Source organism: Hoplias malabaricus, chromosome 4 (genome assembly GCF_029633855.1).
Source record: "Hoplias malabaricus isolate fHopMal1 chromosome 4, fHopMal1.hap1, whole genome shotgun sequence".
Classification (NCBI taxonomy): Eukaryota; Metazoa; Chordata; class Actinopteri; order Characiformes; family Erythrinidae; genus Hoplias; species Hoplias malabaricus.
Genome location: NC_089803.1, coordinates 14,186,666 through 14,202,317, shown reverse-complemented (window position 1 = coordinate 14,202,317; position 15,652 = coordinate 14,186,666). Strand labels below are relative to the sequence as shown.

Below are 15,652 nucleotides of genomic sequence, written 5' to 3'. Positions count from 1 at the left end.
GTTTTACACTGACGACAGGCTTCATTCCTCTTTGGGAAACTGGCCCTCGGCTCGTCGCAGGCTTTAACGTCATCTGTTTCTAACTGTACAGGCTCTGAAGGCTTCGCTAGCATAAAGGCAATGGTTTACATTTCTTCTTGCAGCCGCTGACCAATCACTGCTGATGATTTGAACATGTGATGCTTTGTTTCTGATTCTGCTGGTGAGGTGTTGGGTGGCATTTTTTTTTTCACTAACTCTGCCAATGATTTTTCTATTCTCTCCCTGTGCTTCTTTAGATGTATGCCAATGCGGAGGTATTTGATTTTCAATTTACTTTTTTTATTATTATTTATTTATTTTAATTATTATTATTTTCTTAAGCAAATAATCTACTCCAGTGCTTTGTTGCTTAATTGCTTTCTGCTGTTACTTAACGGTGTTCTCCCATCGGCCCAAATGTGACAAGTTAATAAAATCATGATAATTACCCATTATCCAACATTTAAAAAGAGATTAGCTTCATTGATGAATGCTTTGAGTTCTTTAGAATGAGGCAGAGTCCAAAGTGTAAAAGGCTATGACTCGTATAAGTTAGTATGTAGTTTATCACGTCTTGTCCCGTGTCTTTATTGTTGTTCCTTGACATATATAAAAACTATCTTTCAGGCCTGCGTTACAACACATTGGTAGTTATGAAATGAGTGTAAAATACAAAGAAACATTGAGAGACTGTGCAAAGAGTTAATGAAACCAGAATGCAAAGATATGCAAATCATTGAATATATTTAATTGAAAACAGTACAACTTCAAATGTTGCAACAGAAGAAACTGTGTTGTTTTTGTAAAATATTTGCCCATTTTAAATTTAATTTAAATTTAATTTTTTTGCCCAAAAAAAATGGGGGCCGGGTGAGAAAGGGCTGGTAAAGTGGTGTAATCCTGCAGGTTCGGTTTAGTGAGGTTAGGTTACCTGCCAACAGGTCAGTAACAGACCAGGGTTAATAACAACATCTCAGAGAGGTTGAGTCTTTCAGTAGATTGAAGGAAAGGATTCACCACTATCTGAAAGACTGCATGGAGATTTCATCGCCTACAGCACATAACATCATTAAAATATTCAGAGAACCCAGACAGTTCATTCAGACTTGCTGCCATCCAGATGACATCTTTTTCAGGGAAAAATTCTTGCTTATTTCAACAACTGTCAATATTTGGTGCAATGTGAAAAGATATGTCTAAGGGGATATCTACAATGTTGAGCAGCTGGAATCTTGTAACAAGCAAAAAATCATCTCACTTTTTTAAAACTACAGCAACTGGTCTCCTCAGTTCCCAAACACTTAGAGTGTTGTTAAAAGGAGAGGTGATGCAACACAATGAGCAACATAACATTTTTATTTATTTATTTATTTTTAATTTAGTAACAACTTTAAAATGGGCAAATATTTTTTAAAAAACAGTATAATTTTTCAGTTTGTCATGTGTGTGGAGAAACGTGGGTGCAAATGTCTTTATTATATGTTTAAACATTTAATTAACTTATTTAAATGTTATTAAAGTAACATACATTAACAAATAGAGAGCAAAAACCTCCAGATGTCTCTCCAATGAGGAGAGAGAGAAGAGAAAGAGAGAGAGAGAGAGAGAGAGAGAGAGAGAGGAGAGAGAGAGAGAGAGAGAGAGAGAGAGAGGAGAAAGAGAGAGAGAAAGAGATAGAGAGAGAGAGAGAGAGAGAGTAGCTTAATCATTTATAGACATTGGTAAATACATTAGACCGGTTTCGAGGACAAAACCAGAATTCAGAGAAACAAATGGCGAGGAAATTTCTTCTGAATTTTATAAAAAATGTTTTTAATTACAATCGTGTACTTCACCTTTAAAACCAACTGAGACAAATGAGCAAATGAACACAGGACTGAGACGAAGAATAACCAAGAACTAAACACTGAAAAAGAGAAAACAGACGAGCAGAAAAAAACAGACTGAGACAGACAACCAAACTGACAGCTCCAAAAACAGAAGTTTCAGAAACTGAACTTGGACTAAATCGGGTGAAAGGGAAATGTTTGTGTGCACATGAAACCACCTTTTAAAAGAAAAAAAAAAAAAAATAATAATAATAAAAATTAGATGGACAGCTTCAAGGCTCCATGATGCTTCATCTGACCACAGCAAATCACAGCCTAAGAACGACAAACCAAAATCCAGGTTAAGAAAATTAGAGGCACAAGGTCAAAGGCCACAGCAGAAAGAACATAAAATAATAAAAATAAATCATTAAAAAAAATGTTATAAATATCAAGAGAGACCAAAAACCCCCAAGAACCAGAAAACGAATGAATGATGGACAACACTGAGACTATGTTCTATGATCTATTGTCATTTCCATAAATACCCCAGTGATATTAATTAGAATAAAACACATGACACTATCTAGAAAAGACACGCCAGCAAAACTAGATCTTCTATTCAGACACTGTTGTGTAGGTATTTTCATTGCACTCATTTTTGCTGCACCTCTCGTTCCGTTCAGCCTGACCCAAAACCAATCCCGGGACCTGCTGGACCTCCCGGACCCCCGGGGCCTCCAGGACCACAAGGAGAGGATGGTCGTGATGGATCAGATGTAAGTTCTCCTTCTTGTTTCAGCCTATATGTTTTAGACCTTCACGTTTCCTGTTATGTTTTATGACTACAACCCGACACACCCACCAGCCATAACCTCAGTATGGTCCTCCTTTGTGCTGGTGCGAGTGGATCAGACACAGCAGTGCTGCTGGAGTTTAAACCCTGTGTCCACTCTCTGTCCACTCTGTAAGACACTCCTCCCTCATTGGTCCACCTTGTAGATGTAAAGTCAGAGTGTAAAGACAGTGTGTGTCGGTCGTCCTCTACTCCTTCATCAGTGACACAGTATGCCCCTTGAAAACTCTAGCAGCACTGCTGTGTCTGATCCACTCTACACCAGCACAACACACACTAACACACCACCACCACGTCAGTGTCACTGCAGCGCTGAGAATGATCCACCACCACATCACACCTGCTCTGTGGAGGTCCTGTGGGAGAATCCTTTAAAAATGTAATTCTCACCTCATGTCATTGCCCTGGAGCCTGGTGTTCACACTGCAGTGGTCAGAGAAGGTCATCTGTTGTCTTTTTTAGCCCTGTCCTTTGAGCCTGGTCTCATTATTCTTCTCACTGATGGGGCTTTAATGAGACGGAGGATGTTGTTTTCCCTGCTCTCCAGATTTGTGGAGCACCTCGTTAGGGATCTATTCCGAGGTTCTCTGCTATAGCTCCTGTTCATTGGAGACTCAGCCTCATGTGTCTGCTCTCACTGATCGGTTTTCACAGTGTGTCGCTTGTTTCTTGGTTTTATTCCAGGGCCTTCCGGGCACCCCAGGCGTTCATGGAGCACCGGTGAGTACCACAGTGCCTTCCAGCATGAGAATGAGCGAAGAAGACCTTTTAAAAGTTAACAAGAGCGTAACCTCAGGGGCACTACAGCTGAAACTTCACTGTTTCCTTACTATCACCTCACCAATCGTGCTGAATAAGTATGAGCCCTGGCTGGTGCATGACTTTCAGCTCATACAAAAGTTTCATATGACATCTATTACGTATACACATTTACACATGCTGAAGTTAGCAGAAAAGTTGTATATCACACATTTATAGGACTTTTGGTGCTGTTGTTAGGCAGGGTTTTCTCTGGGTGACTGTCTGTGAGGAGTGTGGTGTGTTCTCCCTGTGTCTGTGTGGGTTTCCTCCAGGTGACTGTCTGTGAGGAGTGTGGTGTGTTCTCCCTGTGTCTGCGTGGGTTTCCTCCGGGTGTCGGTCTGTGAGGAGTGTGGTGTGTTCTCCCTGTGTCTGTGTGGGTTTCCACCGGGTGACTGTCTGTGAGGAGTGTGGTGTGTTCTCCCTGTGTCTGTGTGGGTTTCCTCCGGGTGTCGGTCTGTGAGGAGTGTGGTGTGTTCTCCCTGTGTCTGTGTGGGTTTCCTCCAGGTGACTGTCTGTGAGGAGTGTGGTGTGTTCTCCCTGTGTCTGCGTGGGTTTCCTCCGGGTGTCGGTCTGTGAGGAGTGTGGTGTGTTCTCCCTGTGTCTGTGTGGGTTTCCACCGGGTGACTGTCTGTGAGGAGTGTGGTGTGTTCTCCCTGTGTCTGCATGGGTTTCCTCCGGGTGACGGTCTGTGAGGAGTGTGGTGTGTTCTCCCTGTGTCTGTGTGGGTTTCCTCCGGGTGACTTTCTGTGAGGAGTGTGGTGTGTTCTCCCTGTGTCTGCGTGGGTTTCCTCCGGGTGACTGTCTGTGAGGAGTGTGGTGTGTTCTCCCTGTGTCTGCATGAGTTTCCTCCGGGTGACTGTCTGTGAGGAGTGTGGTGTGTTCTCCCTGTGTCTGCGTGGGTTTCCTCCGGGTGACTGTCTGTGAGGAGTGTGGTGTGTTCTCCAAGTGTCTGCATGAGTTTCCTCCGGGTGACTGTCTGTGAGGAGTGTGGTGTGTTCTCTCTGTGTCTGTGTGGGTTTCCACCGGGTGACTGTCTGTGAGGAGTGTGGTGTGTTCTCCCTGTGTCTGTGTGGGTTTCCTCCAGGTGACTGTCTGTGAGGAGTGTGGTGTGTTCTCCCTGTGTCTGCGTGGGTTTCCTCCGGGTGACTGTCTGTGAGGAGTGTGGTGTGTTCTCCCTGTGTCTGTGTGGGTTTCCTCCGGGTGACGGTCTGTGAGGAGTGTGGTGTGTTCTCCCTGTGTCTGTGTGGGTTTCCACCGGGTGACTGTCTATGAGGAGTGTGGTGTGTTCTCCCTGTGTCTGTGTGGGTTTCCTCCGGGTGACGGTCTGTGAGGAGTGTGGTGTGTTCTCCCTGTGTCTGTGTGGGTTTCCACCGGGTGACTGTCTGTGAGGAGTGTGGTGTGTTCTCCCTGTGTCTGCATGGGTTTCCTCCGGGTGACTGTCTGTGAGGAGTGTGGTGTGTTCTCCCTGTGTCTGTGTGGGTTTCCTCCGGGTGACTTTCTGTGAGGAGTGTGGTGTGTTCTCCCTGTGTCTGCATGAGTTTCCTCCGGGTGACTGTCTGTGAGGAGTGTGGTGTGTTCTCCCTGTGTCTGTGTGGGTTTCCTCCAGGTGACTGTCTGTGAGGAGTGTGGTGTGTTCTCCCTGTGTCTGTGTGGGTTTCCTCTGGGTGACTGTCTGTGAGGAGTGTGGTGTGTTCTCCCTGTGTCTGCGTGGGTTTCCTCCGGGTGACTGTCTGTGAGGAGTGTGGTGTGTTCTCCCTGTGTCTGCATGAGTTTCCTCCGGGTGTCGGTCTGTGAGGAGTGTGGTGTGTTCTCCCTGTGTCTGTGTGGGTTTCCTCCAGGTGACTGTCTGTGAGGAGTGTGGTGTGTTCTCCCTGTGTCTGCGTGGGTTTCCTCCGGGTGTCGGTCTGTGAGGAGTGTGGTGTGTTCTCCCTGTGTCTGTGTGGGTTTCCACCGGGTGACTGTCTGTGAGGAGTGTGGTGTGTTCTCCCTGTGTCTGTGTGGGTTTCCTCCGGGTGTCGGTCTGTGAGGAGTGTGGTGTGTTCTCCCTGTGTCTGCATGGGTTTCCTCCGGGTGACGGTCTGTGAGGAGTGTGGTGTGTTCTCCCTGTGTCTGTGTGGGTTTCCTCCGGGTGACTTTCTGTGAGGAGTGTGGTGTGTTCTCCCTGTGTCTGCGTGGGTTTCCTCCGGGTGACTGTCTGTGAGGAGTGTGGTGTGTTCTCCCTGTGTCTGCATGAGTTTCCTCCGGGTGACTGTCTGTGAGGAGTGTGGTGTGTTCTCCCTGTGTCTGCGTGGGTTTCCTCCGGGTGACTGTCTGTGAGGAGTGTGGTGTGTTCTCCAAGTGTCTGCATGAGTTTCCTCCGGGTGACTGTCTGTGAGGAGTGTGGTGTGTTCTCTCTGTGTCTGTGTGGGTTTCCACCGGGTGACTGTCTGTGAGGAGTGTGGTGTGTTCTCCCTGTGTCTGTGTGGGTTTCCTCCAGGTGACTGTCTGTGAGGAGTGTGGTGTGTTCTCCCTGTGTCTGCGTGGGTTTCCTCCGGGTGACTGTCTGTGAGGAGTGTGGTGTGTTCTCCCTGTGTCTGTGTGGGTTTCCTCCGGGTGACGGTCTGTGAGGAGTGTGGTGTGTTCTCCCTGTGTCTGTGTGGGTTTCCACCGGGTGACTGTCTATGAGGAGTGTGGTGTGTTCTCCCTGTGTCTGTGTGGGTTTCCTCCAGGTGACTGTCTGTGAGGAGTGTGGTGTGTTCTCCCTGTGTCTGCGTGGGTTTCCTCCGGGTGACTGTCTGTGAGGAGTGTGGTGTGTTCTCCCTGTGTCTGTGTGGGTTTCCTCCGGGTGACGGTCTGTGAGGAGTGTGGTGTGTTCTCCCTGTGTCTGTGTGGGTTTCCACCGGGTGACTGTCTATGAGGAGTGTGGTGTGTTCTCCCTGTGTCTGTGTGGGTTTCCTCCGGGTGACGGTCTGTGAGGAGTGTGGTGTGTTCTCCCTGTGTCTGTGTGGGTTTCCACCGGGTGACTGTCTGTGAGGAGTGTGGTGTGTTCTCCCTGTGTCTGCATGGGTTTCCTCCGGGTGACTGTCTGTGAGGAGTGTGGTGTGTTCTCCCTGTGTCTGTGTGGGTTTCCTCCGGGTGACTTTCTGTGAGGAGTGTGGTGTGTTCTCCCTGTGTCTGCATGAGTTTCCTCCGGGTGACTGTCTGTGAGGAGTGTGGTGTGTTCTCCCTGTGTCTGTGTGGGTTTCCTCCAGGTGACTGTCTGTGAGGAGTGTGGTGTGTTCTCCCTGTGTCTGTGTGGGTTTCCTCTGGGTGACTGTCTGTGAGGAGTGTGGTGTGTTCTCCCTGTGTCTGCGTGGGTTTCCTCCGGGTGACTGTCTGTGAGGAGTGTGGTGTGTTCTCCCTGTGTCTGCATGAGTTTCCTCCGGGTGACTGTCTGTGAGGAGTGTGGTGTGTTCTCCCTGTGTCTGCGTGGGTTTCCTCCGGGTGACGGTCTGTGAGGAGTGTGGTGTGTTCTCCCTGTGTCTGCGTGGGTTTCCTCCGGGTGACTGTCTGTGAGGAGTGTGGTGTGTTCTCTCTGTGTCTGCGTGGGTTTCCTCCGGGTGACTGTCTGTGAGGAGTGTGTTGTGTTCTCTCTGTGTCTGCGTGGGTTTCCTCCGGGTGACTGTCTGTGAGGAGTGTGGTGTGTTCTCTCTGTGTCTGTGTGGGTTTCCTCCAGGTGCCCAGATTTCTTCCCACGGTCCAAAAACACACGTTGGTCGGTGGATTGGCGACTCAAAAGTGTCCGTAGGTGTGAGTGAAGGTGTGAGTGTGTGTCACCCTGTGAAGGACTGGCGCCCAGTGATTCCGTCTTTCCAACTGGAAAGTGGTCACAGACAATGAATGAATGAAAATTAATAACTAGAAAAAAAATGCAGTGATGATTTTTAATGAACAAGATCTACACACAAGTGCATTGTGTCAGATGATGAAATGTGTGAGTATCTTAGGTTTACACTTCAGTACTCTGCAGTGCAGACAGTGAGGGTCTCTGTAGTTAGGACTGAGAGAGACAATGAGGGACGGTGGGAGACAGTGAGAGACCCTCGTGAGGAGGGGCTGTCACTGACCGGGTCCATTATATATGGAGGAGATGAGCAAACCAGAGACTGAACCTGCACTTGGGTGGTCTCCTGGAGAAGGATCGAAACCTGGGTTAAACGTTACAGTGTTAATATGTTGTAGCTGAACTTTTAAAACAACAAATAAAATCAATCTGCAGCCCTCAGACTCGTGGCCAGTGCTGAGAAAGGTGTAAGGACAGTGGTCCAGAGAATAAACAGTGTCTGGGAGGACAGACCACCTCAGACGAGAGTGTCTCTAATTGATTTATCACGGACTGACCGAGCTGCAGCGTAACCAAGCAACAACATCCACAGTGATGAAGCTGTTTTTGTTTTGCTCTCTGTGTGTGTGTGTGTGTGTGTGTGTGTGTGTGTGTGTGTGTGTGTGTGTGTGTGTGTTTCAGGGCAGTAAAGGAGAGCCGGGTGAGATTGGTCTCCCAGGTCAGAGGGGTTTACCGGGACTTCCAGGACAAGTTGTAAGTGCCAAGATACGATCAGAACTCACACATAGACACTAGTACTTAATGTATTACACAAGGGATGGTCTGTGAATGTATTTATCACTCTGAGGGGACCTGAGCTTCCTACAGTGTATTATAACTAGAGTAACTATAGTAAAAAATAATATCAAGAACGACACAGGAGTTTACACTGTGTCTTATTTGTTTGTGCAGGGGCCAATGGGACCAATGGGGCCGATGGGGCCACGGGGGCCTGTGGGAGAGAGGGTAAAAACACTCATCACAAAACACTCATTTTAAATGTATTCCTGAGTGATTCGTGAGCGGATTCATGAAGCGTGTGTGAGTGAGCGAATGAGTGTGTGTTCGTGTGTTAACGAGAGGTCATGTGAATGTGTTAGTGAGTGGGTGAATGAATGAGTGAGTGAGTGAATGGGAGAGTGAGTCTGTGTGGATGAGAGGCCATGTGAATGTTTGAGTGAGTGGGTGAACGACTGAAGGTGTGAGTGAGTGAGTGAGTGAGTGAACAAACGGAAGAGTGAGTCTGAATGGATGAGAGGTCATGTGAATGTGTTAGTGAGTGGGTGGACAACTGTAGGAGTGAGTGAGTGTGTGAATGAGTGAGTGAGTGAATGGGGGAGTGAGTCTGTGTGGATGAGAGGCCATGTGAGTGAGTGAGTGAGTGAGTGAGTGAACAAACGGAAGAGTGAGTCTGAGTGGATGAGAGGTCATGTGAATGTGTTAGTGAGTGGGTGGACAACTGTAGGAGTGAGTGAGTGAGTGAGTGAGTGAATGAGTGAGTGAGTGAATGGGAGAGTGAGTCTGTGTGGATGAGAGGCCATGCAAATGTGTGAGTGGGTGAATGAGTGAGTGAATGTGTGAATAAGTGAATCAGTGAGTGAATGGGAGAGTGAGTCTGTGTGGATGAGAGGTCATGTGAATGAGTGAGTGAGTGCGTGAACGACTGAAGGTATGAGTGAGTGAGTGAGTGAACAAACACGAGAGTGAGTCTTAGTGGATGAGAGGTCTTGTGAATGAATGTATTAGTGAATGACTGAAGGAGTGAGAGAGTAAATGACAGAGTGAGCAAATGAACGAGTGAATACATGAATGAATGAGTGAGTGAATTACAAACTTGTAAGATGATCCAGGTGATATGTTTTGCTTTATGTCTGTTCTGGACACAGGGTCTCCAAGGGTTTCCAGGACCAGCTGGACCTCCTGTAAGTTCCTTTAGTGATTCACACACACATTAATATATAATTAACCTCTTTATTAATTGTTAGGATTCTACAGTGCCACTCTGAAGACAAGTCATCTGTTTGTTTATTTGCTTCTCTCTCTCTCTCTCTCTCTCTCTCTCTCTCTCTCTCTCTCTCTCTCTCTCTCTCTCTCTCTATCTCTCTCTCTCTCTCTCTATAGGGGCCTGAGTCAGTAGGACCTCCTGTATGTATATTATTATTTTTATTTATTTAAACTTGTCTATTCAGGGTGTAGTATGTTTCTTTACATATTTTTATTTGGGAAAACAGTAGGGCAGTGTTTATCTGTAAGTCTTCTAGACAACTACATTAGCCCTTCACCAGAGTGATCCCTGAACCACACCAGGATTTACCCACACAGACACAAGTCTGGGGCCCCGTGGTCCAATGGCATGGCTGATGAGACTTAATAAAAATAAGAAACAAACAACAATATTTTACAATTTCTAAAAACCATTCTCTTTCAGGGACCTCCGGGAAAGCCTGGGACCCCGGGAGACGAGGGAAACATCGGCCCTGAGGTCAGTGACTTACCTGCATCACTAACACCCGCCGGTCAAAAGTTTAGGGAACCCTAGTTCGTCCAGGAATTGTGTTTTCACTGCTTTCAACAGAGAGTGTGGAGGACTATTATGATAGAACTGGGAAGCTCCATCCATCTGTGAGTCTGAGCCCTCTGTCTGGACCCTGTGGTCATCTCCTGTGTTAGTGCACATGTCTAGAAAGCATTCGTATTTGGAAGACCTCTGCAAGACCCCTGGAAACTGTGGGGTCTTTGCAGTCAACACTTCAATCCTCATTCACAGACGTGCTGTGTGAGTTTAAATGCTTGATATTGGGGCCCACCAAGTGGAGTAGATTATGCTTAAAGTCTATGCCAATGTATACAAGGATGTGTGCAGGCACATGCTAATCATCTGTTAGCAATTGGTCCACAAACCTTAGAAAGGCAGAGGGTCGAGGCTGTTATTATTGCATTACAGAGTTCTCTCCTTGACCTAGATAATATCTCACAGGGACCCCCTGGACCAAGAGGAACCAGTGGACTTCCAGGACAGCCAGGACCACCCGGACCCCCAGGACCAGCAGTAAGTACATTTGCCAGATCCCTGTAACATCCCTGTAACAAGTTTATGTTTATGTTTATGGTTATTGTTAGGCATACTGTTAAGTTTAGGGTTACAGAACATTTTAGGGCTGATTTTTCATACTGGTTGCCACATGAACCCCCACAAATATAAATATTAAACATTTCATGAGTACCAGCTATATTTAATACACATTGTGCAAATTCTGGGAATGGTATTTTAGTCAGATTTATGAAATCACCTTGAGACCTGCTGGTACTTCCTTGACTGAGCAATTCTCCTAAGAATGTACACCCTTACCCTTCAGAATAAGGCCACACTTTCATTGTTCCGTTTCTGAGCTCCTGTTTTATTTTATGAGCTGATAATTCCCTGAAAGCCGTTTGATTCATGACTCTGGTCAGGCGCAGTACTGCAGCGCAGCTGCTGTTTGTCATGGCTCTGGTGCAGGGAATAGAGCAGACACAGCTGGATAATTCATCCTTCTCTGTAGTGTTGTTGGGTGTAATAGTCTCTCTGTGAGGTGGAGATAAGAGCTTTTTACTGCGGGTTAAGAGCTCAGGCCTGTGTAGGTGGGGGCACACATACACACACATACATAGGTCATATAATGTTACCTGTGTTTGTGTGTGTGTGTGTGTGTGTGTTTATATATTATCATATGTTCTGGAGCAAACCCTTATATCTCCAAGGACGTCTCTTGTTTTGATAAAGAATAACAGTGAAACAGTGAAAATACATAACTAGTACTGTGCTGATATTATGGGAGTAGTCTTGCTGCTGTAACTGTGTGGATGTACCTGTGCTTTGTTGGTACGGGTGCCTGTTTTGCTGTACCTGTGCTGTGTAGGTGTATGTGTCTGTGCTAATGCACATGTGCTGTTAGTGTGCATATGCTAGTGTAACTGTACTGTTTGTGAGTGTACCTGTGCTTCTGTAACTGTACTGTGTTTGTGAATGTACCTGTGCTACTATAACTGGAATGTTTGTGAGTGTACCTGTGCTACTGTAACTGTGTTGTGCTTGTGAGTGTACCTGTGCTTCTGCAACTGTGTTGTGCTTGTGAGTGTACCTGTGCTTCTGCAACTGTGCTGTGCTTGTGAGTGTACCTGTGCATCTGCAACTGTGCTGTGCTTGTGAGTGTATCTGTGCATCTGCAACTGTGCTGTGCTTGTGAGTGTATCTGTGCATCTGCAACTGTGCTGTGCTTGTGAGTGTACCTGTGCTACTGTAACTGTGCTGAGTTTGTGAGTGTACCTGTGCTTTTGCAACTGTGCTGTGCTTGCGAGTGTACCTGTGGTAATGCAACTGTGTTGTGCTTGTGAGTGTATCTGTGCTTCTGCAACTGTGCTGTGCTTGTGAGTATACCTGTGGTAATGCAACTGTGTTGTGCTTGTGAGTGTATCTGTGCTTCTGCAACTGTGCTGTGCTTGTGAGTGTACCTGTGGTAATGCAACTGTGTTGTGCTTGTGAGTGTATCTGTGCTTCTGCAACTGTGCTGTGCTTGTGAGTGTACCTGTGGTAATGCAACTGTGTTGTGCTTGTGAGTGTATCTGTGCTTCTGCAACTGTGCTGTGCTTGTGAGTATACCTGTGGTAATGCAACTGTGTTGTGCTTGTGAGTGTATCTGTGCTTCTGCAACTGTGCTGTGCTTGTGAGTATACCTGTGGTAATGCAACTGTGTTGTGCTTGTGAGTGTATCTGTGCTTCTGCAACTGTGCTGTGCTTGTGAGTGTACCTGTGCATCTGCAAATGTGCTGTGATTGTGAGTGTATCTGTGCTTCTGCAACTGTGCTGTGCTTGTGAGTGTACCTGTGCATCTGCAACTGTGCTGTATTTGTGAGTGTACCTGTGCTTCTGCAACTGTGCTGTGTTTGTGAGTGTACCTGTGCATCTGCAACTGCAAGTGTACCTGTGCTACTGTAACTGTGCTGTTTTTGTGAGTGTACCTGTGCTAATGTAACTGTGCTGTGTGTGTGGATGTAACTGTGCTGTGCTTATGAGTGTACCTGTGCTAATGTAACTGTGCTGTGCTTGTGAGTGTACCTATGCTTCTGCAACAGTGTTGTGCTTGTGAGTGTACCTGTGCATCTGCAACTGCGCAGTGTTTCAGTGTACCTGTGCATCTGCAACTGTGCTGTGCTTGTGAGTGTACCTGTGCATCTGCAACTGTGCTGTGCTTATGAGTGTACCTGTGCTTCTGCAACTGTGCTGTGCTTATGGGTGTACCTGTGCTACTGTAAGTGTGCTGTTTTTGTGAATGTACCTGTGCTAATGTAACTGTGCTGTGTGTGTGGATGTAACTGTGCTGTGCTTATGAGTGTACCTGTGCTAATGTAACTGTGCTGTGCTTGTGAGTGTACCTGTGATAATGCAACTGTGCTGTGCTTGTGAGTGTACCTGTGCTAATGTAACTGCGCTGTGCTTGTGAGTGTACCTGTGCATCTGTAAATGTTCTGTGCTTGTGAGTGTACCTGTGCTACTGTAACTGTGCTGTGCTTGTGAGTGTACCTGTGCTAATGTAACTGTGCTGCGCTTGTAAGTGTATCTGTGCTTCTGCAACTGTGCTGTGCTTGTGAGTGTACCTGTGCATCTGCAACTGTGCTGTGCTTGTGAGTGTACCTGTGCATCTGCAACTGCGCTGTGTTTGAGTGTACCTGTGCATCTGCAACTGTGCTGTGCTTGTGAGTGTACCTGTGCTAATATAACTGTGCTGTGTGTGTGGCTGTAACTGTGCTGTGCTTGTGAGTGTACCTGTGCTAATGTAACTGTGCTGCGCTTGTAAGTGTATCTGTGCTTCTGCAACTGTGCTGTGCTTGTGAGTGTACAGGTGCATCTGTGCTAATGTAACTGTGCTGTGTGTGTGGCTGTAACTGTGCTGTGCTTGTGAGTGTACCTGTGCTAATGTAACTGTGCTGCGCTTGTAAGTGTATCTGTGCTTCTGCAACTGTGCTGTGCTTGTGAGTGTACCTGTGCATCTGCAACTGTGCTGTGCTTGTGAGTGTACCTGTGCATCTGCAACTGTGCTGTGCTTGTGAGTGTACCTGTGCATCTGCAACTGCGCTGTGTTTGAGTGTACCTGTCCATCTGTAACTGTGCTGTGCTTGTGAGTGTATCTGTGCTTCTGCAACTGTGCTGTGCTTGTGAGTGTATCTGTGCTTCTGTAACTGTGCTGTGCTCGTAAGTGTACATGTGCTACTGTAACTGTGCTTTTTTTGTGAGTGTACCTGTGCTAATGTAACTGTGCTGTGCTTGTGAGTGTACCTGTGCTTCTGCAACTGTGCTGTGCTTGTGAGTGTACCTGTGCTAATGTAACTGTGCTGTGTGTGTGGCTGTAACTGTGCTGTGCCTGTGAGTGTACCTGTGCTACTGTAACTGTGCTGTGCTTGTGAGTATACCTGTGCTTCTGCAACTGTGCTGTTTTTGTGAGTGTACCTGTGCTACTGTAACTGTGCTGTATTTGTGGGTGTATCTGTACTACTGTAATGATGCTGTGTTTACAGGGGCCTGCTGGTTCTGGAAATCCTGAAGGGAGTGGGGAGACTGTAAGTGCTTTCAGCTTTAACCTCCTTCCTTTATTAACAGTATATAGAACTGTATGCAACAACTCAGTCAGCATCTTAAATTCACCATTTTAAACATACCTCCAACATTAAGGACCCTTCAGTTGCATCCAGATTTTTACTTGTTGCTACAACTCCTTTCTCACTTAATTCTATATGCTCCGATATTATCCCAGATAGTGGAGTAATCTTCCGTGTGGCCAGAGTGCCCCTGCAATATGTATAATTAAGTATTTATCAACATAGAATGTATTTACATTACCATAAATGTCAATAACATAATTATTTATGCACTGACCAGTAGAAGGGACAGTGACCCTATGCTACAAAACCAAGAAGACAACCATGGGCTCAGGAGCTGCTGAATGCTTTTTCTCGTACTGGCTTCATTTTGAAATATCTGCGAATTGGGGCGTGCTTAATATAAATTATATGTAAAAGAGGGCAAGCTTGGCCATGTCTTTTCACACTCAGAAGCTAATCATATAATGAATATTTCTAAATCATGGAGCATCATTTGGTGCAATCACATCTATGATAGTGCCCACAAATCTGATGAATAAGGGCAGTCAGGTAACATTTTTGAATTGGTTTCTTATTAATAATTATTTTCAGAAACAAATCTAATACCAAACAACATAGCTTCTTAACAGTCGGCTATGGTTGCCGTGCAACAGAATGCTAAAAGTCTACGCAATGAAGATCATAGTTACCTCATTAAAATAGCTACTTGCTTGTTGTGTTTCTCTGGTATGAAACGACTGTTGTCTGTCTAGGACCCATGTCTAGAACCCAGTTTCTAATTTAGGTTTGTATTCTTAAAGTTTACTGGTGCATATTTACATATTAACAAATTATCCACATGAACTAGGGCTCAAATGTTGAAACTGTGTGTGAGACCTGATCCTAGAGAGATGGAGCTGTGTTCATGCTCAATGAGCTGAGGGTGAAGTGTAGAGCCCTTTAGTGTTTGTCTGCTAAGCTCTCTCTCTCTCTCTCGAGAATATGTGTCTGAAAGTGTGTGTGTATATATGTGTCTGCAGTGTCAAACAGTGTGTCCAGCTGGACCTCAGGGACTTCCTGGACTGCCAGGCATGAAGGTAGGAGTTAAAGGCTGAGGGACACAGAGAAGTAACATCACTTACACAGCTACACCTACCACTACTGCTTCACTGCTCTTAAAGCCTGTTTGTACCTCTCATACTGCACAACTGGGTGCTACTTTAATCATAGTGGAACCATCAGATCAGATGTAAGTTTGAAAAATTCCACAACAGGAAAACGTAACTGAGCTTAACACGCTTGCAGGAGAACACTAATTTGGATTGAAGAAAAACATTCTCAGGCTTTTGCACCTTTGGAGGTATTCTATTTGACACTGACGTGGTGGTTTTGTGTTGTTCTGGTGTAGAGTGGATCAGACACAGCAGTGCTGCTGGAGTTTAAACCTCTCAGAGTCTGGACTGAGAACAGTCCACCGACCAACAACACCCAGCCGACAGTGTCCTGTGTCACTGATGAAGGACTAGAGGACGAGCGACACACACTGTGCAGCGACAGATGAGCTACTGTCTCTGACTCTACATCTACAAGGTGGACCAACGAGGGAGGAGTGTCTCACAGAGTGGACAGAGAGTGGACACAGGGTTTAAAAACTCCAGCAGCACTGCTGTGTCTGATCCACTCAGCACTGCAGCACTGAGAATGCTCCAC

The 15,652-nt window shown here is 46.2% G+C and overlaps 1 protein-coding gene across 1 annotated transcript in view; it reads left to right on the top strand.

Moving 5' to 3' along the window:
• The window catches only part of LOC136695221 (collagen alpha-3(IX) chain), a 50,752-nt gene that overhangs the window by 14,366 nt on the left and 20,734 nt on the right, over positions 1–15,652 (top strand). The window contains exons 6-16 of the mRNA XM_066669149.1: positions 279–296; positions 2,516–2,608; positions 3,370–3,405; positions 7,970–8,041; positions 8,240–8,293; positions 9,214–9,249; positions 9,449–9,472; positions 9,756–9,809; positions 10,305–10,376; positions 13,880–13,921; positions 14,983–15,039. Of these exons, the coding sequence (XP_066525246.1) occupies positions 279–296; positions 2,516–2,608; positions 3,370–3,405; positions 7,970–8,041; positions 8,240–8,293; positions 9,214–9,249; positions 9,449–9,472; positions 9,756–9,809; positions 10,305–10,376; positions 13,880–13,921; positions 14,983–15,039 (558 nt within the window). The remainder of the gene's footprint in view (positions 1–278; positions 297–2,515; positions 2,609–3,369; positions 3,406–7,969; positions 8,042–8,239; positions 8,294–9,213; positions 9,250–9,448; positions 9,473–9,755; positions 9,810–10,304; positions 10,377–13,879; positions 13,922–14,982; positions 15,040–15,652) is intronic.